We start from the raw sequence: 27,846 nt of genomic DNA, 5'->3' as shown, positions 1-27,846 counted from the left end.
ATTAAATGGACTGACAACTCTGAATGTTGATCCATGTATACTCAGGGTTTTAGACGAACTGCTAATGAAGAGACGTATTTCAACCACACTAGGACAAGCAACCATACAATGGTATGTGAACAGAGGCACTCCCCAAGGAGGAGTTTTATCACCTCTTCTTTGGAATGTTGCTAGAAATAACCTTCTGGTTACTCTAGAAAAAGAAAGGATAAAAGTGGTGGCATACGCAGATGATGTGGCTCTGGCAGTCAGGGGAAAATTCCCATCCACAGAGATATTATTCAGAGGGCCCTCCGGATGACTGAGAAATGGGCGAAAGACAATGGTCTTGGGGTAAATCCTGCAAAGACAGAATTTGTCATGTACTGCAAAGATCGCAAAACTCCCACGGTTAGGCCTATTTCCTTAGGGGATATTGAAATTCCTTTTGGTGATTGTGCAAAATACCTTGGCGTTATTTTGGACAGGAAGCTGAACTTTAAGCTTAATATTGAAGAAAGGGCGAGAAAGGCAACTGTAGCTTTGTACTCGTGCAAAAAGGCAATAGGAAAAAAGTGGGGACTAAAACCAAAAATTGTGCATTGGCTATACACGGCAGTGGTTAGACCTATAATGCTATATGGTGTTGTAGTCTGGTGGCCGGCACTTCAGAAACCGACTTGTTTAGATAAAGTTCAGCGTATGGCGTGTTTGTGTATTTCAGGCGCATTCAGCAAGACAGGAACAAATTCCCTTAATGTCATGCTGCTTCTATTGCCTTTAGACATTTTGGCCAAACAGTCAGCTGCAACAACGGCTGTGGGTTGCGCGAGCTATCGCTGTGGTCGGAAAAAAGTTACGGTCACAGTTCGGTCCTCAAAATAATGCCAGATGTGCCTAACGTAGTGGATTACACTTTGGCGAGTCCACTTTTCGACAAAAAGTTTGAGACTCTAATCCCCAACAGTGAGGCGTGGTGCACACAGACCCCGGGGAATAAAGAATATATAGATTTCTACACTGATGGCTCCAAATTGGATGGACAATGATCTGGAACTTCGAATAGCGAAAAGATTACCTAATCACTGTAGTGTTTTTCAGGCTGAAATATTAGCAATAAGAGAGGTGGCGAATTGGCTGAGAAGTAATGTTCCAAAAAATGTGGGCATTAATATATACTCAGACAGTCAACCTGCAATAAAATCCTTGGACTCTGTGTTCCTCAACTCGAAAACGGCCATCGACTGCTATAACTGCTATAACGGGTCGCTGCCTGATAGGCGATTTTGCAAAAACTATTGGCGCGAGGTATAATGACTATTGTATGAGCTGTCATGATGCGGAGGAAAAAGAATCAATTAAACACCTCTTGTGTGAGTGTCCTGCATTTTGTGTAAAGCGCAAGCAACTTGTGGGAGCATATAGCTTCAGATTACTGGCTGATCTGGAAAACGTTAACTTAAGCAGTCTGCTAATGTTTTTGGAACAATCTGGTTGGTTCAGCGAAGAAAAATAATCGAGAAGCTTCAGCGGTTAAAACTAGAAGTGTAATAGGTACTTTTAGTTAATGTGGTATCACAATGGACTGAATAGTCTAAGTGAGCCTGAATCTTAATCGGGCTGCCACTTTAACCTAACCTAACCTAACCTTCGTTAATTACAAATATAACCTCAAGCCTCTCAAACAAAAAAAATAATAGAGATTATAGCTTCCACCAAAAAGCCAGCAAAAAGGAGCCGAAGTGAGACAGACAAGTTTTTGCTAGAGATTTTTTTCCCAGTAAAATCCTGCAGACCATAGCATACGTTGCCAGCTGGTTGTTGATAGCAAACAAAGCACCAGTGCAATGTATATGTCCCGCAACTACAATTGGAAGTTTAACAAGTAAGGAAAATCTAAAGTCGGGCGGGGTCGACCATATTATACCCTGCACCACTTTGGATCTACAAATATCAAATCCGTCAAATGTGTTGGGTGCTATATATTAAGGATTGTCCCAAATACATACATACATTTAAATCTGACTCTATTTGGACAAAATTTGTTAGACTTCTACAAAATCTACAGACTTAAAATTTAAGTCGGCTATTGCCCTGGGGTGGAACACAATGTTAGTAAAAACATATAGGAAACATTTAAATCTGAAGCAATTTTTAGGCAAAATCGCAAAGTGTATTTATTATTTATCGGTCGATAGCTATGTATTAGAAATATAGAAAAATTAAAGTCATTTATAAAAGTTTTCGACCCAGCATTTGCGATTTTACAAGGATTGTCCGTCTGTCCGAAAAACGCCCCTATGCCAAATTTGAGAACGATCGGACAGACAGACATAGCTAAATCAACTCAGACTTCAATCAGAATACATACAAATGCACAAATTTATTATACCATGTACCACAATAGTGGTGACGGGTATAAAAATCAGGATTCGTTTTCTGTTTTTAATGTTTTATAATCTTAAATTTGGAATACGCGAATTGTTGCTGGATGTTGTTCGCGTACTTTGCAGCAATTTTAAGCAAAGTGAACAAAGTGCACTTTTATTCTCTTGCTAGTTTTTACTTGAAAAAAGTACGCGAATAGACCTTATATTTCTAATGTATTTTTGTAACTAATAATATTGGGATTTATTTATATATTTTTTGGAAGTTATATACCTACATAATATGATCTGTCTTACAATTAATTTTATTTACCATGAAATATTGTTTATTCCCAATAAACACAAACGTTGGAAAAATGCTAAATTTCAACAATTTTTCAAACATTTTTTCGAAGGATTAGTGTAATATTCAAGTTGAAAATTTGTTGAGAAAATCGCGTTCTCAACAAAAAACAGACATTACCCTCAACAGTGAAATTCAACACATTAGCAATAATATCTCAAGTGTTATGCTCAAATTGAAATGCATCGCTACTCAATAATTTGTCAAACAATTTTCGATGCCAGTCAAATTCAAAATTAACATCGTTGCAAATACCTTTTAACCTAAATTTGTATGAATGATATACCCACTTCAAATTGAAAGTCAAAGCCAAAATTCTATGAATTTTGTATAATTTTTTCATTTTCATCAAAATAAAATATATAATAATACACTACACTACATAATACACTACAATACCAATTGATAAATAATAATCTTATTAAACATATCAACAAATAAGAACAAAAAAAAAAAAACAAACAACAAAACTTTAAATATCTTAAACATTATTAGTAAACACTTTTGCATTGATAATTCGATTTCCTTCCTTTTGGTGTCGTAAAACAGCATTAAAATTTATTAACATGCGGGCAATTTGAAATTAGGAACGTACTGGACCGCGTGTTAGAATGATTTCTAGCCGAAGGAATTCACAAAATATCCATTTTAAACTGTTAATAGCATATGAATTAAACTGACGATGTGATCCACATTTTCATCCAGAAGTTGTTGATTTCAACAATTTGTTGTTTTAAACAATTTTAATTGGTTGCACTTGTAATGTTTCTGGAAACTTTTTCTTGTCGATAAGCCACGCATTTTTCATTGGTCAGCTTCTTAATGTTTGCAAGAATGTAGCATCCAAAGATTTTAGTTTTCTGCAAAGAGATTTAGTGACTTCTCTAAAGTGTTGATTTAATTTTTCATATTGACGTACCAATTATTATAAACTTTTTGAAGCAGTTCCAGTTAATTGTCCACCATTTTTTCATCTGCCAGCTTTTTAATGTTTTCAAAAACGTAGAATCCATAATTTTAGTTTTCTGCAAAGAGATATACATTTAGTGAATTCCTTAAAGTTTTATTTCATTTATTATTTTCACTTACCTATTTTTATAAACTATTTGGTTATTTGGCTAAAATTTTCCATTTTTTTTTTATTTCTTGCAATTGACCACGAACTTCGTTGCACAAATAAGTATTGAAAACCACATGGTTTTTTCGTTGCATTTTAGGGTAGTGTTTTGTCAAAGTTTTCTCATATTATCTTCAACACCTTTTCAAAGATTTCGTCAACATTTTGGCAAATTGGAAGTAATTCGCAAATAATTTGAAGATGTATTGAAGATGAGCTATTTCAAGTCAAGTTGAATTTATGTTTAAAATTATATTTACCCTCAAACTGAAAAGTTGTTGCATTTGAAAAACGCTCATCCTGTGTTTATTGGGTTGTCAGTATTTCCAATAGTTGTATCATGGAACAACGCCAACGATGTGTACTTAGTTGGATCATCTTCTTTCCGCCGTTGACAATACTGTCCGGCTCTGTCCTATGTTTGACAGAGTTCACGTCAAGCGTATTAGTTTAGATACGGCACTGTTACAAAATATAGGCAACACTTCATCGAAACACCAAAAACTAATAGTCGGGATATTACTAGTAACGTATAATGATTGATCAATGTGTATCGTGTTATTGTTTTGCCCTAAAATATGTTTCGGCGAAATAAAAAGAGTAGTCAAATAATTTATACGTAATCAGTTTCTTCCACACAATACAAAAAAAGCATTTGTGGTGAATACGTCATTGTAATAAAGCGGGGTATCTTAATCTATGTCGGTACCATCATCATTTTCTATTTTTAGGGCGCATAAGAAAATATAGTTTATATGGTATTTCGAGCCTTTATATTAAATTTTGCGGTCATTTTATGTTCATGGCTGTGTATGTTATGTAAATTTGTCTGGCAAGAACCAAGTATTGTACTTATAACGGTATGTGCGTGTGTTTCTTAACGATATGTTTTCTGAGACGTTTCTTTTGTTTGTCGCTCGATATATTTATCTGTTAATCACTATCAGATTATTTATTTTCGGACAATTGTCAATCATATGACATTAGCATTGGTATTGGTCAATTTCAATTGGAATTGCCAGATTGGTGAGCAAAAACGGGGGACAACACATGTTTCAAATTGGACGGTGTTAGGAGCAGGGTTGTCACATTAGCACAATGAAGACGTTGAGTTAATAGCTCCGTTCGTTAATATCTGAGAAAAGTGTAGAAGTTATGCGCTTTACAGACTATCAGTTATTCCGGACGGAATGTTTGTCAAGAATCTTACAGTTTGTCGGATCGATACGACTGGTTGGCGATGACTAAATAATCGGTAAATGTGTTATCGATCCCATAAACATGCAACAGTATCGATTATGCCTTCGGACTTAACTTATAATGTGCACAATATATGGGATATGTTCGACACGAGCACTGTCGTCCGGAATAACTGATAGTCTGTAAAGCGCATTACATGCAGTGCAATAATTTGTTGTCGTTCACTACATTTATTTCAAACGGCTAAATTTCTGGCTAAAATATCAGAAATCTTATAATACAAAAAACCCTTGTACTTTATGCGTTTTGGTTGAAGTAAGAGGTTAAAATAAAATACATTGTAAAGTTTCAAAATAGCGTCTTAGGCTATTTCTAACAACTTTCAAAAGTGAAAATTCATGTTAATCCTTCCGATAAGTGGTGACAATGTTGTTAGGTCTCGTAAGATCTAGAACAAAAACGAATGGTGGTTTAAAATCTTACTCTATCTCTATGTTTTATAATTGTTAAGGGTGTTCTGGCAATAGCATTTGGAAATATTTTTTTGTGATCTGGTTACCCGAATTCGCAAAATTGTATACCTAAAACGCACACATGTATTTGAGCCCGAGAATTAGATATTGCATTGCTTATTTTTCGCGACAACAAAATTTGTCAAAAAAAAAAAAGAAATTGTATAGTAGACAATATGTTTAAGAGTTCATTAGTACCTTATCACATCCCACATCCGATTTTTTTTTTTTTGGTAAAAGTAACAATTTTCAAACACTCTGAATTTTTTACCAATGAAAGTAATTGAACGTTTGGCAACCTCGACCACTCCCGAGTAAAATTGGTAAGATCTGATTATATCCTTTATGATCAGATCTTAATATTTGTCTAGAACTAAATTGACACGTCTTCACTTCTTTAATCAGGACTTAATCCGATGCAACACACATAACTTTCAAACATCTCTTTTCTAAATGACATGCCAGAGTCTTGCGCCGAGTACTTTTGGTCGGCGGCGGCGGCTGACAAGAAAATACGCGGCGGCGGCTCGAAGCCGGCTCACAGCCGATGGATTTTGGCGATATCGGCGGCTTCAATGATATAAAAAGGTTTTCTGGTTATCTTGTTATATTTTTGTGTTGTCATGTATAAGTAACACATTCTTTACAGTTTTTGGATTTAAGTGATCTTTTAGTTGTTATTATAGCTCCTGCACTAGAAAAAGCTTCTTTGAATGAAGCACTAGTTGCTGTAAAAGGTGTTGAGAAGAAGATGTTCGTACGATTCCAGAAAATAGTAAGAATGAACTACTGTATGGCTAAAATGGTCATGATTTGGCGCCAATGATTTTCTTCTTTAAGGTGGGTATTAAGTTCGAGTTTAGCCGCTAAAATCGTCATTTTTCACGATTACTTTTCTTTAATAATCCATTTTAAGGAATACAAACTTTGTGAAAATTTGCTTTGGGCTTTTCCCCATCAAGTTATAATAAAATTTTCAACAAATTTGTATAATTTCATGCATTTTTCTTACTAATTTAGTTTTCACTTTAGCGATTTTAGCGGCTAAACTCGAACTTAATACTCACCTTATGATATGATGTAATTTCGTGAACTGTAGTTTAAAAGTACAACAGGGCATTAAAATTTCCTGGTTTTAACAACGTTTTGTGGAAATCTCAAAATGTGGAGTAAAATTTAGTTCAATTTTCGTGCGAGATAGTTCATTCTTCCTATAAAACAGTTCACTTTTTTCGGTGTAGGTCTAGGCTATTATGTTCTGCCTCTTTTGAAGTTGATGATGATAAATGAGAGATGTTCGTTCTTTGCAGTGTTTTCAGAACACTGAAAAATAAATATTTTTTCGGTATAGAACAAATATTACGAAAAATTTGCGTATATCTTGGTTCAATTTAATTTTTGTTTAATTAGAAAATCGAATTTTGTTTTTAATAATAATTGGTAATCTGCGATATCCTCTTTTGCTCGTTCTTTTCGTCGACTTCAAATTCATCAGAATCTTCTCTCCTGGAGCGTCTAAACAAATTGTGTAATTTTTGATTTTTCTACCATTTCTTTTTCACACGATTTCAAAATGATTGTTTACGTTTTAGAATATCTGTAAAATTTTTGATCTACCAATTTTTGAGTCACCAATTGTTCACTTTTCACTTTACGATACATACATTGAACCTAAAGTAGTGCGTAAGTGCGTGCTCTCCGTAAACATTAGAATTACCCTGCAAATACGGTACTTTTTCACAGTAAATGAAAAAAATGTGCATTAAAACTGGACAGTAAATAATTATAAACGTTCCTGCGAACTTATAAAATAATTTAGTATTTACGCTTTTTTTAAAAAACTGCGAAAAAACGCATTTTATGAAAATCTTCGGCGACTTTGTGAATTCGTTCGGCGGCTTATTTTAAGCCGTTTCCAGCCGTCAAAATCTCGGCGGCGGCGGCTCGTAAATATCGTCGACGGCTCGCCGAAGCCGGCTCTAAATCGGCTGGCGCAAGACTCTGTGACATGCATAATTGTAGTATTCTTAGGGGAAATTAATTGCAATGGAACACATCCTCGAAACTTTTAATAGACAAGAGCAATGTGTATTATGGACTAACGTGTGAGTCGTGAGTCGCACTTCTCTCTAGAGTGTAGGTTGAACATAAACAAACTAATAAATTTCATGTGTGTTTCACGAAATTAATTTTTTTGTGCGTGTGAAAACAACAGACCATATATTTAAAAATACCAATGTCATTTTCTCGCAGACCAGCGATATTTTTGACTTCTATTGGATTCTCGACTGGAATTGGAAAAATTTGAAAGGAATGACGATTGTTGATAAGTTGACGTCGCGAATTCGACTCTTTGAAGTTACAAAAAAAAACGACACAAATAACATTCCTTTTAAATTTCAAATTGAAATTTTTCGTTAATGCTCGATTTGTCGATTTTGGTCACTATATGTTACTCACTATGAGTAAAAATTCGAAAGTCGATTAGTTGGTTTTGAAATTTGAAAAGTGGACATACATTTTTGGACAAAAATACAATTAGTTCCAAGTCGCTTTTCCTCTTTTGTATACCTAAAACGCACACATTCTCGAAAATACTGCAATCATTTGTACTATCTATGAAGATATAGTCCACATGGGCTCGGTTTGATTAAATAAATATGAATATGAAATACTCATACTTACGATTGCCAAGCATGCGCAGGAGTTTAATCACTCACCATGTTAAAAATTCAAACCGCTCACGATTTTAATCATATCCATGATAATGACACGGCATAATTTCTGCAAATGATATGTTTTCTATTTTAACATTTTTATTTCTCTTAATTTGTACGCACACTTACAATAAGTTTTTGGCACATGTGCGTGGCTGACTTCTTCATTCACGGTCACGCACATACTACAAATATTGAAAGTCAAATGTAGTGGATACCAATATATTTAGTATATAAATTTAGCCACCTAGAAATTACTCTACAATACATTTGATGTAATAAAAATACCGCGCACACACCAGTCAACGTGCAATACTTGTAATTGCAGAAAAATTCCGTAATGTCCAAAATATTGAATGCACAAATAAACTCTTTAAATTAATAAATTACCTTTAAACTTCACCGCTGGTCAACATAAAATCTTATGCCAAATATTATATCCAAAATTGAGTGGTGTAAAAACAAAACAACAAACAGTTGAATTATTATTGGTTGCTATGTATCGAAGCTCGTATATTGAAGAAGTGACGAAATACTTAGTTTTTTAATAAATAAATATGTTTGAGTATCATGGAAGTAAATGAATCGAACTGCGATAATGAAAATATAACGTTTGCTTCTAAGCAAAAAAATGTTAAAGTGCTGTCGCAAAAGCGGTTATTGGACGGAATACAAGAGGAGATCGAAAATGTGGAAGAACATGATATATCAACATGCCAAAATGAACGTGAAGAATCTTACATTGAATTTAGTAAATACGCCAACGAAATTTGCGCCCAGAGTTCTTTCAATGACTCTACACTGAAAATTGATCATAATGGATGTAATACTCCAGAACCGCATTTCTCCCATTGGAGAGGACAGGATGGTGTTTCGAAATCTAAAATCACAAGTGCCAAAGTCAGTAACGTTAACATTACAAACCAACCCTCGATCTCCAGCAAGGGATTCGAAAATAGTTTTAAATTACTAGAGCGTCAAATCAATGCCAAATTATACCAAAGTAACAATTTGAGTCTAAACAAATTAACTGACCTTAATATAGAAACTACTCGTACACGTCTGGATATTGAATTAGAAACCATACAACGTCTTCAAACTTTTGTACATACATTAAAACATGGCGACAGAAGAAGAAACTCGCAGACCCCTTTGGTGGCACTTTTCTATGGCTTTGTCTCAAAAGGCGTGCCTCAAGATTACCAGGAAAATAAGACGCTTAGAAACGATAATCTGATGTCGTGCGTGAATGATGGTTTAAAGAGCAATATTGTGTATTGTGCAGGAACGGATCCGCATGGTGCAAAATGTTTAAAAATTGTACGTCAACATTTGGAACAAGAAGGTAGGTCATGTTAAACAATATAGATAGTTATCTACCCCCAATCTACAATATGCTAAGTCGATAATCATAATTTTTAAAGAGAGTGAAAATTAAGTTGAATATTTTGGAATTCCTTTCTTATTGAAATAAAACAATTTTTTATCTTTGGTGACGATTTGAATGAGATATAAGACGGGACCTTTAAATTGCTAAAAGAAATAATTATGCCAGGGGCTTTCAAGAGTTGTTTAAGTAGGTCCCCGACAAAGGTTACACATTCCACTCGTGTACATTGGGTGATTCGTGCCGATCCAACAGGGCTCAACAACAACAAATATTGCTCAACCGTATGTAGGAAAATTGTATTATCTTTCATATTAGAGAATAGGTTGGGCTAGTTTGTGATATACGTGTCTTTCTTCTTAATGAGTGCTGATAGCTTCTCGCAATCGCAAGAATTTTTCGTTTTCGCTTCCGCTTCAATTTCGTGTTCCAACAATCGAAAACCGTAAAAACTTAGCAACTTTCTCTATTTGAACAAATGATAGCATGAAAACACTTATAAACATGATAACCAACAATATATTTTTATTTTTAATGTTAATTTGATATAGAGGTTTTTCACTAAATTCTTTAAAAGTGTTTCTAAAAATGCGTTGTTTCGTAGTAATGAGTGAACACAAGTTTTGTAACTTAATGCGATTGTGTTCAGGTTATTAAGCACTTGGTTCCTTAAATGTAGTTTTCGTTCTATTTTATGTTGATTAATGTGTGAAATCTTTAACTGATATACAAAATTTCAAAACTATTTGTTTGCCTTTAATATACCTCTTTCATTCATATATTACGAAGAAACGTCAAAATTTCCGAAAGGGGAAGTTCCTTTACAACATTTCAAAGTTTGATATGTATCCCCATATGGCAAATAGTCTTAAGTGACACTACAACAATCGCCAACTGTGATGGGAAATGTAATAAAAAAACGGAAAGTTTTGGCATCACTATTATTAGAGGAGCCTATTTGATGAAACATCACGGGTAAATAGCTTCTTATACATTTTTTGAACGCTGAAAATCACACTTAAAATTGTGAATATATTTGTGAAAAATTGTCGTAATTCAAAATGGAATAAAGTAATATTTTTCCAAACATATGAAATATTTTTGAAATCTTATATTTATACATTGGGTACGCATTCAAGAATAAATGTAGGTATTCTTAAATGCTAATATTTTGTATGCATTTCTTTATTTTTTGTACTTCGCAATCCATTCGTAATACACTGATTCATTTTTCGCAAAAGCTTGGTTCAATTTCTTTGTCATTTGTCCCACTATCAATCACGAAATGATAGTATCAATTAAAATATTAATTGAAAGTCATTTAAAAAATTAATTGATCAATTAAAAGATTAATTGATATTATAAATTTTTGTGATTGATTTTTGTTTCAAAATTTGTTGAATCAATTAACTTAGGTCGTTTACCATATACTGAATGAAGACACCAATTTATTAATAAAAAAATCCAAAAAAAGCCACTAATTTAACTAATTTGGATCATTTTTTCGTGACCCCGAAAAATATTCGGTATAAATCCCGAATGACAGCCCTAATGTGTAACTTACTGGCTCGAAGAGGATCTCAACAAAGTGCCTGATTTCTTTTAGTACTGGATGCAACATTTGTATGAGCTATCTAGAACATCTCATCAGTGCAAATCGCGTCGTTGTTGCCAGATTTCATTATGATAAATTGGCGTTTTTTCTATTCACAAAAGTATTTTATTGTGACTAATTTGTGGAATAACATGAAATCAAAAGTGGAATAGTGTCATAAACACACGCAAAAAAAATATTTTTTGTCTTCAATCACGAAATTAATTTATCCCATTAATTTTTAATTGAAATGTCTTCAATCACAGAAATGATAGTAACAATTAAAAAAGTAACTGAAATTAGATTAAAAAAATAATTGATCCAATTAAAAAATTTATTGATACTATTAATTTTTGTTTCAATTCAACATTTTTTTGAATCAATTAATTTTTAAAACTCGACTTTAATTGGAAAAATTTTCGTGAATTTTTTTCTTTCTGTGAACAATCACAGCAGTAAATACTTATTACTATTTGAGAGAAATTTAAAATTGTACTTGTTTTCTGTGATTGTTTTAAAACAGCCTTGGCAGTAAAGGATTACTACCCAATAAACACAAACGTTTGAAAAATGCTAAATTTCAACAATTTTTCAAACATTTTTTCAAAGGATTAGGGTAATATTCAAGTTGAGAAATTGTTGAGAAAATCGCGTTCTCAACAAAAAACAGACATTACCCTCAACAGTGAAATTCAACACATTAGCAATAATATCTCAAGTGTTATCCTCAAATTGAAATGCATCGCTACTCAATAATTTGTCAAACAATTTTCGATGCGAGTCAAATTCAAAATTAACATCGTTGCAAATACTTTTCAACCTAAATTTGTATGAATGATATCCCCACTTCAAATTGAAAGTCAAAGCCAAAATTCTATGAATTTTGTATAATTTATTCATTTTCATCAAAATAAAATATATAATAATACACTACACTACATAATACACTACAATACCAATTGATAAATAATAATCTTATTAAACATATCAACAAATAAGAACAAAAAAAAAAAAACAACAAAACTTTAAATATCTTAAACATTATTAGTAAACACTTTTGCATTGATAATTCGTTTTCCTTCCTTTTGGTGTCATAAAACAGCATTAAAATTTATTAACAAGCGGGCAATTTGAAATTAGGAACGTACTGGACCGCGTGTTAGAATTGATTTCCAGCAGAAGGAATTCACAAAATATCCATTTTAAACTGATAATAGCATATGAATTAAACTGACGATGTGATGCACATTTTCATCCAGAAGTTGTTGATTTCAACAATTTGTTGTTTTGAACAATTTTAATTGGTTGCACTTGTAATGTTTCTGGAAACTTTTTCTTGTCGATAAGCCACTCATTTTTCATTGGTCAGCTTCTTAATGTTTGCAAGAATGTGGCATCCAAAGATTTTGGGTTTCTGCAAAGAGATTTAAATTTAGTGACTTCTCTAAAGTGTTGATTTAATTTTTCATATTGACGTACCAATTATTATAAACTATTTGTTCCAGTTAATTGTCCACCATTTTTTCATCAGTCAGCTTTTTAATGTTTTCAAGAACGTAGAATCCATAATTTTAGTTTTCTGCAAAGAGATATACATTTAGTGACTTCCTTAAAGTTTTATTTCATTTTTTATTTTCACTTACCTATTTTTATAAACTATTTGGTTATTTGTCTAAAATTTTCCATTTTTTATTTCTTGCAATTGACCACGAATTTCGTTGCACAAATAAGTATTGAAAACCACATGGTTTTTTCGTTGCATTTTAGGGTAGTGTTTTGTCAAAGTTTTCTCATATTATCTTCAACAACTTTTCAAAGATTTCGTCAACATTTTGGCAAATTGGAAGTAATTCGCAAACAATTTGAAGATGTATTAAAGATGAGCTATTTCAAGTCAAGTTGAATTTATGTTGAAAATTATATTTACCCTCAAACTGAAAAGTTGTTGCATTTGAAAAACGCTCATCCTGTGTTTATTGGGTACATTTTCTTTTAGTTCGTCATGGCTTGGGTACATAAAAGAAATCAGGCCTAAAATCTCTTTCAAAATCTTAATACTATCTAATACAACTGTGGTTTTAGTACTAACATTTCGCTTTTTGCAACCCTGTGGTTACTTCATTGTACATGTTTGTATGTGGGCGTGTGCACATACGCCTTTATTTGTGTATTCACCAGCGTTGCCATTTTGGTCCGATCGGACCAAAATTGGTTCAAAATTTTAAGTTTGGTCCAATGGTCGGACCAAACGGAATAAAGCCAATTTATTTTTATTTAACTCATTTTAATACATTAAATTTACTTAAAAAAAACAAAAACAGCAATAAAAAAATAATTAGGACTACAATCAAGCACTGCAAAAACTTGTATTTAAATATTTATATTTAAATATTTCTTATTTTACGTTTTATGTATATAAACTATTTGGTATAAAAAGCATAAAAACCAACTGCCTACAGATATAATGAAAAAAATAAAATAAAAGGGATTGATTACTACTCACAAAATGTTGGTCCATTTTCATAAATTTTATCAAATTTATCCATTTTTTTAGAATTTAATTTTTTTAACATATCTAATAGTATGGATGGAATTAGATACCATTTCAATCGTCGGATAAGCGTTCAAAAAAATCGAATGAAAATTTCGTGTTTTAGGTCTTGGGTCAGGATTAATATCTTTTTGGTCAAATTTAATCCATATACTCAAATTATGCCAGAATTGGAAAAGTAGAATTAAGCTATACAAGAATACCGATATGAATAACACTTGACGCATCAAATCAAATCAAAGTCGATAGTTTAAGCCGACTTATTTTTAATATTAAATTTCGATTTTTGATGTCAACTAAGATTGACTTTGAATTTTGCTCTAGAAAAAGTATTTTTCCAAAATTTATAAAAGTTGAAAAGTCGACGATTTGATTCCGTTGTTACCCGCTAAATCATTTTAGTCCTTTCTGGTTTACTTAATATGTACGCTATGTACAACAATAAATTACTTTTTAAGGCATTTTTCTTCGAAATCGGAAATTTGGTCCGTTGGACAGAATTTTGGTTCGATTTTGGAAAAAATAATCCAAAATAAAATTTCGTTGTTGCGACGCTGGTATTCACATATTTGAGAAGTCTTTATGATGGCAAGAAAGCACTGAATCCAATTTTTTGCTCCAATCTTTACATAAATCAAAAGAAACCAAAAACTCAACCGTTAAAATAATAATATTCAGTGTAAGTTGAAAATTGTCCCAATGTTTAATTTTTCAGTTTGTAATTTATCTAAATCTCCATATTTAGCCAGTTTGAGATTTAACTCTCAATTGAGATTTGTAAATAGATTTTAGTGAGATTTCGTGACCAATGAGAACGTGGCATTACCGATTTAAAATGTACGGTGGTGAATACGCTAACAATTCCCGCTAATGCGTTTATTTTGGTGGTTTGTTACGCTAATTTTTACAATCCACACCATCAGAATCAACTCTGATCTGTCAATACCAACTCTGTATTATTGTCATATGACGTTTTCTGTAGAACTTGTAAACTATATGTATGTGTGTACATAAAGTTATAGATACAAATATCTTACGGATAAAAAAAATTACCAGTTTCTTTCCGCATCTGTCCTTCTAAAGTTTCGCCATAAATTGTTAGTGTTTATAATTAACCATATTTCTCTAGCAGCGTGTGTTCTCAGATTGTGTCATGTATGCAAATAGCTAACAAATAACGTGTATAGTAAATACGCAAAGACATTCTTTTTGCCAAACAGAATGAAAATCCAATCAACAAATATTTGTACACACATTTATACATAATTTAATTCTATTGAAGATATCCTTGCATTTTTTCTCGAATATGTGCAAAATATATTGGCCTGTATGTTTGTTTTTCCAGTTTAACTGTGGATGATAACTTACATTTTTTACATCAATAATAGGCAGGGCGAAATGCTATAATAAACAATGATACGCGCAAACTCGACATATTCTTCAAAAAAGTACATATTTAAAACATCATAAGTTAACGCTATAGATTTGCTAAGTTCATGTTTTTTAATTCAGTGTTTTTGTGTCATTAGTGACAATAAATAATAATTTGTGGTTTTAGATTCTACGAACAAATTTATTTTGTTTTTTGGACTTTATAGAGAACAAGTATTCTCTTTTTTGTTGAGTTGACTAATTCAGTTAATTTAGTTACACACATGTATATTATGTAGCTGCATCCCATCAAAACATATAATATAAAAGCGATTTGGTTGCATAATAAGATATATCCGATTTAAAATTATATTCAAAGAGAGTTTTTGCATGGAGCATGTACGTATGACATAAAGCTAATGGTCTTAACGCCGATATGACGGATCATTTACAGCTTTCAACACAGCATGGCAGTGGTGACGAATTCAATGGCCATAGTGAAAATGATTGGGAGCCTTTTATTGAGGAGACAAATCAGTTAGAGTACGATGATGAAGATTTTCATGCATCATTTTCTACATCGCCAATTTTAGGAGGGAGACAAACTGAAACTATTGGCCACAACAATGACTCAATTATTAATTCGATAGAAAATGCAATACAAAATGAACAATTATTCGTCGAAGGTTTGCTATATGTATATTATTTTTTCTTACTTTAATTATTAATATGATATTTGGTTAAATTTAAGACACCAACATTTATGTTATTTCGGAATCTTAGAAGAATCTTGTCAGGAAAATACGTTAACAACATACGCGAAGTGTTTGCCCCAAAGACGAAATGCATAACTTAAAACGATTTTGTTGTGACTTGCATCATTCTTTTTTCTACGAGAGGAAGTTTGTCGATACCCTTGGAATGTGCTAAGTCCTTCTCCCTTGGGCAAAGCACACAAATGGAGTGTAAAAGTTTTGAAATATAGATTTGTACCCGATTTAATTAACCACGATCTTATAATGCCCATCTGGTAATCAAACTTGATTGTGTTATATCCGCTGTAGAACTTTATCTCCAGGTGCTTGTTATAACTATTGTTCTAATACCATTCACAATTGCTGTTCAGAGACATCCTAATCAACTCTCTCTTTTGCGGTACGCTATTAATTTAAAAGGCCAGATGTCCTAGGAGGAAAGTACTTCACCCAAGGCATACCTTCGGCCATGAAATAAGTAGCGTATTAAAAGTATATCATCACGTAATATGTTATCGTTTATTCACCAAATTCAAAAATGATTTCCTTAATGTTGACTAATTTTTCAGAATTATTAAAGTTGACCTTAGTCCTTACAAAATGTTCTTTCATGTAAGATACCCCTTTTTTAAGTCGAGTCTACTCTTGGACAAATACAAAAGCGTCATATAAGAGAAATCTGTCTACTATGCTTAACAAAACTCCGTTTGTATTTTTAGATATAATTGGCTTCACGACAATAGGTATATTTGCGCAATTTTCCACTAAAAAATATCCAGTAGTAAAATTGTATTTTACTCTCCTGTAACAATTTGCACATTCAAATTTTCAACTTCTAAAATATTAAAAAACGGATCCTCTTTTTTAACTTCCAGTTATAGTTGGGGAACATGTACACTGTACTGGTGCTTTGTTTGTTGTCAACAACTAGCTAGCAATGTATGCTATGTTTTGCAAGATTTTACTGGGGAAAAAATCTCTAGCAAACACTTGCAATTTCTCTATCTAATAGCTTTCAAATGTAGTTTCTCTCCGGCTCTCTTTTGCTGGTTTCTTGGTGTAAACGAACGACTTCCAATAAAAATTTGTGATAATTTTCAAAAATTATCGGGTTCTCGATCGGAGTGTCGCTCATAACGAAATTTGGTCCATTATGAATGATATAAATTTGGATATGCATATAGGCCAGAATTGCTCTCATAGAAAAAAGTCTGCTAAAATCAGCAGTAGATGTCTGCTGTTACATTTTTGTACTTCATGGTCTATCGAACAACAAATTATACAATTATTAGGCTATAAAATTTCCCCCAAGCATATTTAAGAACAAAAGTAGTATTTGGTATTTTTTGCAATGCTCCTAAATGCGACCAGCAAACATTTCAATTTGATAAATATAGACTTTTGGTCAAATTCTATAGATATTCATAAAATATTGTTTTGTGTTGTGTTAGTCTGAAACAAAAAAAAATGCTGACATTTTTTTTTTTTTTGTTTCAGACTAACTAAAACATGTTTTAGTGCAATCGAGCTTAAAACATAGCAGACAATGTTCGTTGTTTCAGCAAACAGTGACTGCTTTCCCTTTTTCAGCAGACTTTTCTGCTGTTTCTACTAACAAAGGGAGCCACCATGATGCAATTCGGGTGTAGAAAACTCACTGAAACAACCATGATTACTTCGTAATGTAATAACATAAGTTACTTCATATAATACATGACAATATAATGCAACATGCAATGAGAGAATTACTTCGGGTAGTCCAAAAAGTAATGAGCTGTGCTGGGTGATTAGTAAATATCTGCTATAATGGCATAACAAAACACTACTCAAAGTCATACAAAGAGATTTTTGCTATGACCGTATAGTGTACGATATTTCAAATTGCAAGAGAAATCATCTAGAGTTGCCCCATTTGACCCGCTAAGCACTTGTGTTTGTCAGATGCAAAGCTAACCTGCGATGATCCCATGAAAATTATATTAAAGAATAGTCCACAGGAAATAGTTTTATCATCTGAGTGTTGCCATAAGGTGTCTTTTGCTATCCTCAGTAAATTTAGGAAAAAGTATGTTGCAATTGTTTAGTTTGGTGAATAAAAGTGTAAAACATTGGATTTAAAACTTTATAATTTATACATTTTTATCTAATACCAAGTCGCTAACAATTTTAACATCGCGTTTAAATTTAAATTTTAAATAATTGGTTTTTATAATAGAAAGTGAGTTTAGGATATCTATATATATGTCACATGAATTGTATTTTTATCAATATGTGCTCCGAAAAAATGGACCTGAATTGAAATAATTATATTACTATTAGCCAAAAGTGATAACGAAAAATTTCGAATAAAATAACTGTGATCCTAATATTTTGCTCCATTCATCTATAATCTAAAAATAAAATCATTCGAACGTACTTTCGCAAAAGAAAATGTTTAGATTCTGGTTTGATAGATGATTAGAAAATATGAAAAAATAAACGATTGATTTCGCCGCACGTAAGTTTCATACTATTAGCACTCATCGTCATATAAATAAAAGAAATATTAACAAAGATTGCCATTTAAAGAACACCATCTGTGACTTTATCAATCATGCAGCTCTCTAACATCTTATGATAAGTTGTTTCTCTAAAATAATAAATCTAATATGTTTCATTCAAGTTGATAATAAATTCTCCAAGATACATACAAAAAGATGCAACAGGCACCAATAGTAGGATAACTTTGAACACTTAATTAATAAATCTCCACTGAAGTGTTTATATATTTAGTGCAATACTATTCTCCATTTTCTCTTGGTCTTGCATGCTTGGTGAGGGATCAATATTTGACAAATAATATTCCGCAGTTCTACATACTACATTTGACAAATAATATTCAGCAGTTCTACATACCACCGTGGTGCAATGGTTAGCATGCCCGCCTTGCATACACAAGGTCGTGGGTTCGATTCCTGCTTCGACCGAACACCAAAAAGTTTTTCAGCGGTGGATTATCCCACCTCAGTAATGCTGGTGACATTTCTGAGGGTTTCAAAGCTTCTCTAAGTGGTTTCACTGTAATGTGAAACGCCGTTCGGACTCGGCTATAAAAAGGAGGTCCCTTGTCATTGAGCTTAACATGGAATCGGGCAGCACTCAGTGATAAGAGAGAACTTCACCAATGTGGTATCACAATGGACTGAATAGTCTTAAGTGAGCCTGATACATCGGGCTACCACCTAACCTAACCTAACCTACATACTACAATCCATACAATACATTATTTTTAATGAATACTATGCAGTTTAATTTCATATAAATGCATTTTATCAATGTTTTATTTTTTAGTTTTATGTGGAAACAGAGTAAGCCAAATGACTCGTGCATATGATGATATTGAGGCAGTCACTCGCCTTCTTGAAGAGAAAGAAAAGGATCTCGAGTTGACAGTGCAAATTGGAAAAGAATTACTGACACAAAATAATGTTCTAGAAAATAGAATAAACGATTTGGAAAATGAATTAAAAACAGCCAACGAGGACCGCGCACAACTTGTGCATGAACTACACAAAAAAAACGAACTAATTGCAGTTTTGACTAACGATTGTGAGGATTCAAGTGATAATGGTCCGTAAGCGTTACACGTAGTTGCTTTTTTTATTAAATAAATTGTTAAATATTTTATTAGATACGCCGACATTCTCGAAGTCCGTCACGATGGACCTACTGCAAAAAAAGATTGCTTCACTGCAAGATGAAAATAAATCGCTGAAGATTGAGGCATCCCAATTAGCATGTCAAACAGATGAAGTTGAGGCACAAGAGCGGAAATTAATGAACGATATAGCATCGCAACTTAATGACGCCAATCAACAGTTTGAAGGACTAAACTTGGAACTTGAACGACAACGTGAAGAGAACCGTTTGCAACATGAGCAAATCGTTAGTCTAACTTCTCGGTTGTCGGAAGCGGAAATGAAATTACACCAACTAACACATGATAACGATGAACATGTTACTCTGCTAAATATTACGAAAGAAAACCAAAATAGTTTAGCACTGGAGCTTGTAGAATTTAAACAGCGATATCAGGAGGTGTTGGCTCTGCTACAGGAAGCTCAAGATCAGTTACGTAAACAACGAAAAAAGACTATGCCTCAAGTTCGAAGTTCTTTCATGTCATCAAGTATTTTACAACCGGACTCTTTGCAGTCTGAATTAATGGAGTCGTCCATGTATTCTGAAAACAGTATAGACTCGGGAATTTCCGGTGACTGTCAACGTATTAATGACCGGATTGGACGATTAATATCGCCGAATGTGGCAAACCATATGAGTGGTTATGGTGGTACAATGAATACATCGTTGGCTGTTGGCATAACGCATCCATACAAGCGAGTTTTTGATACAGTCCGTTGTGCAACAAAGTCTGGGAATTTTGCTGAAATTGATAATTCTATGACACACCTTGGTGCTATGTCTTTGAGTTCTGCGTCTGGACCTCGCATGTCTACGATGGCCGCAAATACTGCTCCAACCAATAATACGCTATATGGCGATTCCGTTGGAATGGGCGATAAGATAATGTCATGTGAAAGTTTGGTATCCCAGTGTGATGATGGTTATCCGTCCCAGCCATCTGGAGTTCCGGGCGTACCAGGTGCTAAAGAACTAGAAGCTGCTCTAAAGAGGCTGACACCAGCCGAAGTTCTTGCTCGTCGCGCTATGCTGTCTTATGCTCCAGCTGGCACGTATAATTACGACGATGTTCAAACAACGACATCTATACCGATAGGGTTACGCACACCAGACAGCATAATGTCTACAGGATCCTCTGGTATATCTTCTTCAACGAATATGTCGTCATCTATACATCAATGGCGTTTACCAGAAAAACTACAAATTGTCAAACCTATCGAAGGCTCTCAAACATTGCATCATTGGTCTCAGTTGGCCACGCCAACCTTGAGTGGCCTATTGGAAGAGCGCCCTGGTGTAACGATACGTGGAGGGCGAGATCTTGATGATCTAGGAATGCAAATTTATACATTGTCGGATGTTGAAGAAGACATCACAGAGGAATTACCTGGTAAACAATACGAAGCATCGGGATGTACATATACCTACACAACTAGCATTGTTATGCATCCCGATGATGGTCTCTCAACAGATTTGTCTTTTTTGTCACAGTCCCAAGTATCGTCAAGAACTGCCTCCGCCTCAACTTCTCGACAACCAAGGTGACATAACTCTGAAATTCTATTCGCCAATACATTTTTATATTTGTGTTAATTTTCAGTTGTCCACCTACACCAAGAGCTGGGCTTTCGCGCAAAAATTCTTGTTCTACTTTTTCTGTAAACCTAGGATTGGCCTCTATGTTAAATGAGAGAGGAATTAAAGCTGTAACTCCAAGCGCCTTAAATACACCCGCAGGACCTAACTTTTCACCAACAGTTACGCCATGCAATAGCCCTGGTAATAAAATATATATGCGATATTTACTATTTTCATTAATGGTTTCCATTACATTTTATACAGAGGGTTCTCCTACACGCTCTATGTCACCAGAACCTCTTTTTGGCCTACTTTCTTCAGGAGCAGATTTAATCAGGCGAAAATTAGTGGGTGGTGATATTGATAGACCTAATCGCAATCAGCAGCAACAGAAACAACAAAAAATTATGCTAACGCGGCTTGAAAGAAGAGCGCTAAGGTCGCTTAGGCTGGTGGAAAAAGTCGAAAGTATTGGTTTGGAAAATATTATAACAACGCATCCAAACACTATGTCCCAACTGGCTAGCGGGATTGCGAATAGAAGTGCAAGCCCCATGGCCCAACTAACGAGCCTCAAAAACATTCACACAAATTCTAATAATATAGTCAGTGATTTGCATTTCAACAGAAATCATATAAAAGATGTACTTCATAAAGGTCTTCATCCCCAACAGAGCCCCACGGAAAATAATCTTCCAACAGTATGCGATTTACCAAAAGATAGCGGCATTAAATCTGCAAAGTCAAATGAACTCAAAACAACTACTCGAGATAGAAATTCACATGAGAAGGTACAACTTCAAGCACAACCCGCAGTAGGCAACAGTGCAATTGACATTGAAAATTCAAGCGTACGTATTAAACAAATGCAAAGACAAAAGTCTAGACGCAACTTAAAAAATGGTCAAAGACCTGATTTAGGCACAATTGGAGGCCGGATGCGGGGAGATTTGGGTCATGTATCTTCAAAACAAAGTGAATTATCACTTGCAAAGGAAAAGCCTTCATCTTCAACGCCGAATAACAACAAACATATTTATATGTCTGAAAAATCCGAAGCTAAAGAAGCTTCCCAAAGCATTGCACATTCTTTCGTGGGTTCTGTAAGCTCTCTGCTGTTTGGTCGAAAGGGTGGTTGGTTGTAAAGGACAATGGTTTTTAATTGTAACAGCAAAAATTAAATTTGGGTAAATATGAGTATATATTTTGGATATTAAGTTTTGACAGATCGGATGTATACCGTATACATATGCTACTAAGCCTACTAATGAGGACTAATTTAAAATAAGCGTTGTTATTTTTTAAATTCATCACAGAAAGGGCACGCTTATTCCGCTTGGAATATAATGCACTGGATTTCTTATTTCATTGCTTATATATTACCGTAATATGTACATTTTCTTCAATCTTCAATTAAGTAGTCTGATGTTACCTATATACATAGGACAAACATATATGTATAAGCCGTACAAAAACGTTCCTAGCGTGGAGATATTGACATAGATTAAAAATACATTTATACGTGTTGTCATCATATCCCGATTTCAATATTCGACAACATAAGAATTATTTAAACAACAACTATGTTTGAAATGCATTAATGCGTTGCTAAAATAAGCGAAATGAATTTTTAATTTACTCAATGTTTTCAGCATATGAATTAAAATTTGAGAATGTTTCAATAAGTAACAACCGTGCATCTTAAATTCGGCACATATGCTCGGTAAATACCCTGTATTATTTTTCGAAATCTCCTCAAGTGGAACTTGTTAAAAATGTTAATAGAGAATTTCGTATTCTTATTTTTAAAGAAACTTTCAGTGCAACTGGCTCTTGATAAATAACGATAACTAAAGAAACCACATAAAAAATTTTCCAGCAACGTCATATGAGTGATAGGGGATACTACAGCTGTTTTCATATTAATGAGAACAGCTTTTTCCAGTCCGATTCTGAAAGGCTTGCCAAACATTGTAAGGCTTCAAATATAGGGTTTTACAAACCTCAAATACTCAGAAATTTGTCCGCATTACAACCATTGAAAAATATTTTGGGATCTCTGCCTGAGTTTGGTATAGTATCATGTCTTTCAAAGTGCAACCATGCTAACCAATTCACAACCGTGGCTCCCAACCAAAGAAACTAAAGTAAAATTTATAAAAAAATGGGAAGTATTTCCATGCCTTGAACCGGAATTTTACTGTGTGTTTCCATTTATATTTATAATACAAAATAATTCACGATGCGATTTAAAACACCAATTTCGCAACCAAGTCTTTAGTAAGCCTGTTTCTTCTGGTACTGGATGCAACATTTGTATGAGCTATCCAGAACATCGTTGTACTTCTATACGGAACACCTCATCAGTGCAAATCGCATTGTTGCCATATTGCATTTTGATAAATTGACATTTCATTGAGCATTTCATACATTAAAAATGTAAAATTTCACTTTGTTTCTGTTATTGTTTTTGAGCAGCTGATGACAGTGTTGCACATGTCCTGGATGAACGAGTACTCTGTTTTCTTTTAGTACATAGTATTGTTTCGGAATCTTATACATGTTAGTATAAATTTCTCACATGATGATAACTACTGTGGAACAGTTTGCCCGCCCGATTTATCGCTTTATCTTATGCGTGTATGTTTACTTGGTTGGTTGATCCTCGACTATCATTGATGGGAATAACTTCAAAATTCCTCTAAAATAATAATTCGAAATATTGAGGAATTTATATATTACCGAAAATTGGGATGTTTTTTTGTAACTATTGTAATTTGTCAAGCCAAAACATATCGATGATTTTGCAGATAATATGACAAATAATCACTGAAAATTATGTTATACATTTCATTTAAAATTAACAGTTACCTTGTACGGAGAGAAACATATATTGCAATTATTTTTTTGTAAGATTCTTTATATCGTTTCACTGCTTCTACAAACATTTCTAGTCGTTCATTGTATATGTAAACTGTGCGTATTTTATGTAATAGCTTTGTTGTAATTTCAAACTTGGCTGGTAGTGTCGTGTTGTGAGTTTGTCGGTATTTTAAAGAAATGATCAGTTTAAATGAATATTTTTATTCATTTGGATTTTTATATTATTGGAAGTGGACAAACACACAACACGTTCAGAGCACATGTGTTGGCCAAACACAAACAAGTATTGGCTGTTCTTGTTTGTTTTAATGATACACTATCAAAATACATAGTTAATTTTTTGAAAAACGTCAAAATTCTTTTTAGCTTTAATTTAAGGTGCGATATGAAAAATGTAAAAATAGTGAATATATCTTACTGAGTATAAAAACAACTCTACAAGTTGTTTAAAGGTTAAAAAATATTTTTATGCAATAAAATATTGTTGAAATTAAAGGACAAGTTTATTATTTTAGATAAGAAAAACATGTAAGTATGTTTTCGGTACCCTATCTCGAATCTGCGCTATATCGACGCTACAAGTTACACTTAAAATAAAGTTTATTTCGATCCAAAGACTTTGACCTTCCCTTAAGGATTTTAGTATTGATACCAAAGATGTGTCTTCTTTAAACTAACGACAGTTTTTAAGGTCATACACATGTGGTCAAATTAATAAGGACAGTAGAGTTTTTATGTTCAATGGTAAATTTGAATGGACAAAATAATAAGTACATTTTCTAAATCGTGAAATATGCAGGTCTACTTGAATTTTTTTGGTTTAAATTGAACATAATTTTGTTACATTATCAATACTGCTTACAAGCTTCCGACTGGTTTCATCTGAGTTTTCGTACCATGTAATCTGCACAAAATTCCAAAATTGTTTACTTTACTTTTAAATGTTTCATTCTCAATTCTGTGTTTTAACTCTCCCCAAAGGTTTTCAATGGGTTTAGGGCCTGGTGACTAAGTAGGGTTATGTCATTGTCTTGAAACCAATTTTAATAAAGCGAGAAGTGTGTTTGGGATCGTTGTCTTGTTGAAACACCCACCTTAGAGGTATGTTTTCTTCTGCGTACGGCAGCACTGTGTTCTCCAATATATTTCTATATTCGAACAGGGTAATAAGTAATGCGATAAATTCGACCAGGCCATACCAGAAAAAACAGCCTGTTACGGATGCCCTTGTGCGACTAGGGGATATTATTTTCGGACACCGGCTAGCCTCGTCGACACCTCAGGTGTGGTCCCATCCCAGTCTAGGCCCGCTGACAATAAAAAAAACAAGTCCTAACATCACACAAACAAACTACTAACACAACATACACATTCCATTACGTATGGAAGGTCGCACTATGACCTTCGGCCGCCCGCCCTAAACTGGTAAAAACGATTGGACTTAGAATCCACAAAGTAACACTAAATGAACTATGACATGTATTGAGAATCACTTTTTACCCTACTTTGCTGACCTAAAGGAGCTCACTTAGGTAAGTATTCGCGAAAGGTTAAGATTATCAACAGATTAAAATAAAACAGAGACAACTGTTACACTTCGGGGATCCTATCACAAAGACAAATCCTCAATAAATTTAAACCGTCAATAATTAATCACAAACAAGTAAGAATGTAAATTTGGTTAAATCAATGATATAGTTAATAAATAGAATACATACAAAACATTCAAATACAGAATACAATACAAATATCTTAAACTAAAATTTTGGAAAGTTTCTTGTTTTGATTTTTAAATTGTTTTATACATGTACAAAATTCAACGGTTGCAATTTGGCCACCTTCCAACACTTGTCTCAGTTTAGAGTGTGGAGACAGCTGATGACATGTACAATCTGGATGAATACTGCACCAGATGACTCGTTGGATATTTGTATGGGTGAATTATGGAACGTCGTTGTATTGGTGTTTCTATTATTTCCCTGCCAGCATTTCAATGTTCCATTTCATCCTCATCGCTACCACAGACTCGTAAGTGACACTGCAACAATCGCCAACTGTGATAGTGTTTTGCCATCACTATTCGCATGAAAGTATTTTGCCATCACTATTGTTACAAGAGCCATTTTATATTTTGTGAAACACCAAGCGCAACTGGCTTATTATAATTTATTTCAATGATTATTATTATTACGCTTAAAATTGTGAAAAGTAAATTGGTGAACAATTTTTGACTTTCCAAATGGAATAAAGTGATAGTTTTTCAAATATTTTTCCAGACATGCTGCCTCCATTGGGAATAAAAGTACTGGCTGATAGACGCTACAACATTTAACTTACAACTTGTAACTCAACATCAATCTCTTATTAATGCATAAAAATGTGTTAAATGTGATGTGATAGCCGTATAAATGTTATATTTATGAGAATTTATAAATGTTTCATAAAATTAATAAACATCTAAACAATCGTGTTTTACTTGACCACAATGATTCTTTTACAACTATCTTAAAATGCACTTTGTCTGATTGTTTGAAGGGGCTCTTATTGGCTCCTAATAATTGCACTCATTCGATACTTTTTTGTAGTAACTTGGCGTGGTACAACTTCTCAATGGTGACGGCGCTTTTCCGGGGAGTTTTGGATATCGCATACGACTGTTTTCGACGTAGTGGGGATTCTCTGAAGCGCCCCCAAATTCAAAAAATGTTGGCAGGGTTAGAGCTTTGTATTCTTGCTCTTACTTTAACTGACAAAAGTGGTGTAGATACATATGACAAGACAATGTAAAGCTTTCGGTGCTGAGCTTTACTCTCTTCGAGATTATGGATCAAAGCAATTGACAATTGAAGGATTTAGCCAGAGATAACGGTAATACGGTTCTGCACGGTTCTGGCTTGTCCCTTAAGGCGTCTTGCTTCCCTGAACCGCAACTATGGATGAATTCGTAATTGATGTTCCACAGGCCTATATTAAGATTATAATTAATAATTCATTCCACGCAAACTGACTGATCTTTACTTTTTCTCACCTTTTGGCATAGGCACTTCTAGTAAATAAAACTCAACATTAAAATTCAAATCCTCGACAGTTCAATTGATTCAATGAATATAAAAATCCCGACACTATTAAAATAAAACTAATCAAAACTCAAAAAAAAAAAATCACAAATACCTTTTTGTCTCAAAGTCACCAAAAAAAAAACACTTTTATAATTCACGAATTTTGATATGGAGCCTGCTCAGCACCAATAATATCCACCAACTAATAAGGCTTCTGGCGTCATTCTTGTCTTTTATAACTGCCGCCATGAAAATTGGAATTTTTCCAGACGAGACATTTTCTCATCCGACATTTCTGACTACCAAACAGACCGCCATTTTCTTATCATTTTCTCAATTCCCTTCACGCCTATCTCTAGCCCTTTCACTCATTTCACCACGAACTTTTTTCTTATAGCCCTCTGTAAAACCCTGTTAACCGAATTTATTAATGAATCGTTACATTTACCCGGTTATCGATTTACCACACCGTAACCCTACTGCACATAACATACTATGCGTAGTAAAATATGGCAACATCTGCCGATAATAACATGATCTGTCAATTACAGAATGACAAAACTTATTCAGTCCGCGTTTTCACGTTTCATTTCTTCATCAATTCTTTAATCTTCCACATATGTTAATCTATTTTTTTTTTCTTGCAGATACCCATGGATCACTACTCCTGGAATTGCCTGGACATATTCAACAGTTGAATTTGTGCAATAACATATCCCTTGGCACGGATAT

At 33.6% G+C, this 27,846-nt stretch overlaps 1 protein-coding gene and 3 long non-coding RNA genes across 12 annotated transcripts in view; 2 read left to right on the top strand and 2 right to left on the bottom strand.

Annotated features, from left to right (window-relative positions):
* Window positions 1-24,550, top strand: part of milt (trafficking kinesin-binding protein milt) — a 149,493-nt gene extending 124,943 nt beyond the window's left edge. For 6 of the 9 annotated variants that reach the window (XM_075295602.1, XM_075295601.1, XM_075295605.1 and 3 more), the window contains 4 exons: window positions 19,244-19,522; window positions 19,584-21,135; window positions 21,195-21,373; window positions 21,437-24,550. In XM_075295602.1, coding sequence (XP_075151717.1) covers window positions 19,244-19,522; window positions 19,584-21,135; window positions 21,195-21,373; window positions 21,437-22,317 — 2,891 coding nt within the window. In that variant the 3' untranslated portion in view covers window positions 22,318-24,550. Of the gene's footprint in view, window positions 1-8,557; window positions 9,601-14,923; window positions 14,943-15,612; window positions 15,845-19,243; window positions 19,523-19,583; window positions 21,136-21,194; window positions 21,374-21,436 lie in introns of those variants that run through there. The other 3 variants (XM_075295599.1, XM_075295608.1, XM_075295607.1) reach the window with 3 other exon arrangements.
* On the bottom strand, window positions 3,025-4,570 carry LOC142225781 (uncharacterized). Its single transcript, XR_012719416.1, has 4 exons — window positions 4,087-4,570; window positions 3,799-3,967; window positions 3,629-3,734; window positions 3,025-3,569 (listed from the first exon to the last, which is right to left on the bottom strand). It is a non-coding gene; the product is annotated as an uncharacterized LOC142225781 (long non-coding RNA).
* Window positions 4,298-5,405, top strand: LOC142225783 (uncharacterized). The gene is made up of 2 exons (XR_012719418.1): window positions 4,298-4,351; window positions 4,558-5,405. It is a non-coding gene; the product is annotated as an uncharacterized LOC142225783 (long non-coding RNA).
* Window positions 12,109-13,192, bottom strand: LOC142225782 (uncharacterized). Its single transcript, XR_012719417.1, has 3 exons — window positions 12,880-13,192; window positions 12,716-12,815; window positions 12,109-12,650 (listed from the first exon to the last, which is right to left on the bottom strand). It is a non-coding gene; the product is annotated as an uncharacterized LOC142225782 (long non-coding RNA).
* Window positions 24,551-27,846: the final 3,296 nt, after the last annotated feature.

The sequence above is a fragment of the Haematobia irritans genome, chromosome 2, assembly GCF_050003625.1.
Source record: "Haematobia irritans isolate KBUSLIRL chromosome 2, ASM5000362v1, whole genome shotgun sequence".
NCBI lineage: Eukaryota > Metazoa > Arthropoda > Insecta > Diptera > Muscidae > Haematobia > Haematobia irritans.
The sequence above is the reverse complement of the archived record's forward strand: the minus strand, read 5'-3'. Positions and strand labels throughout refer to the sequence as shown.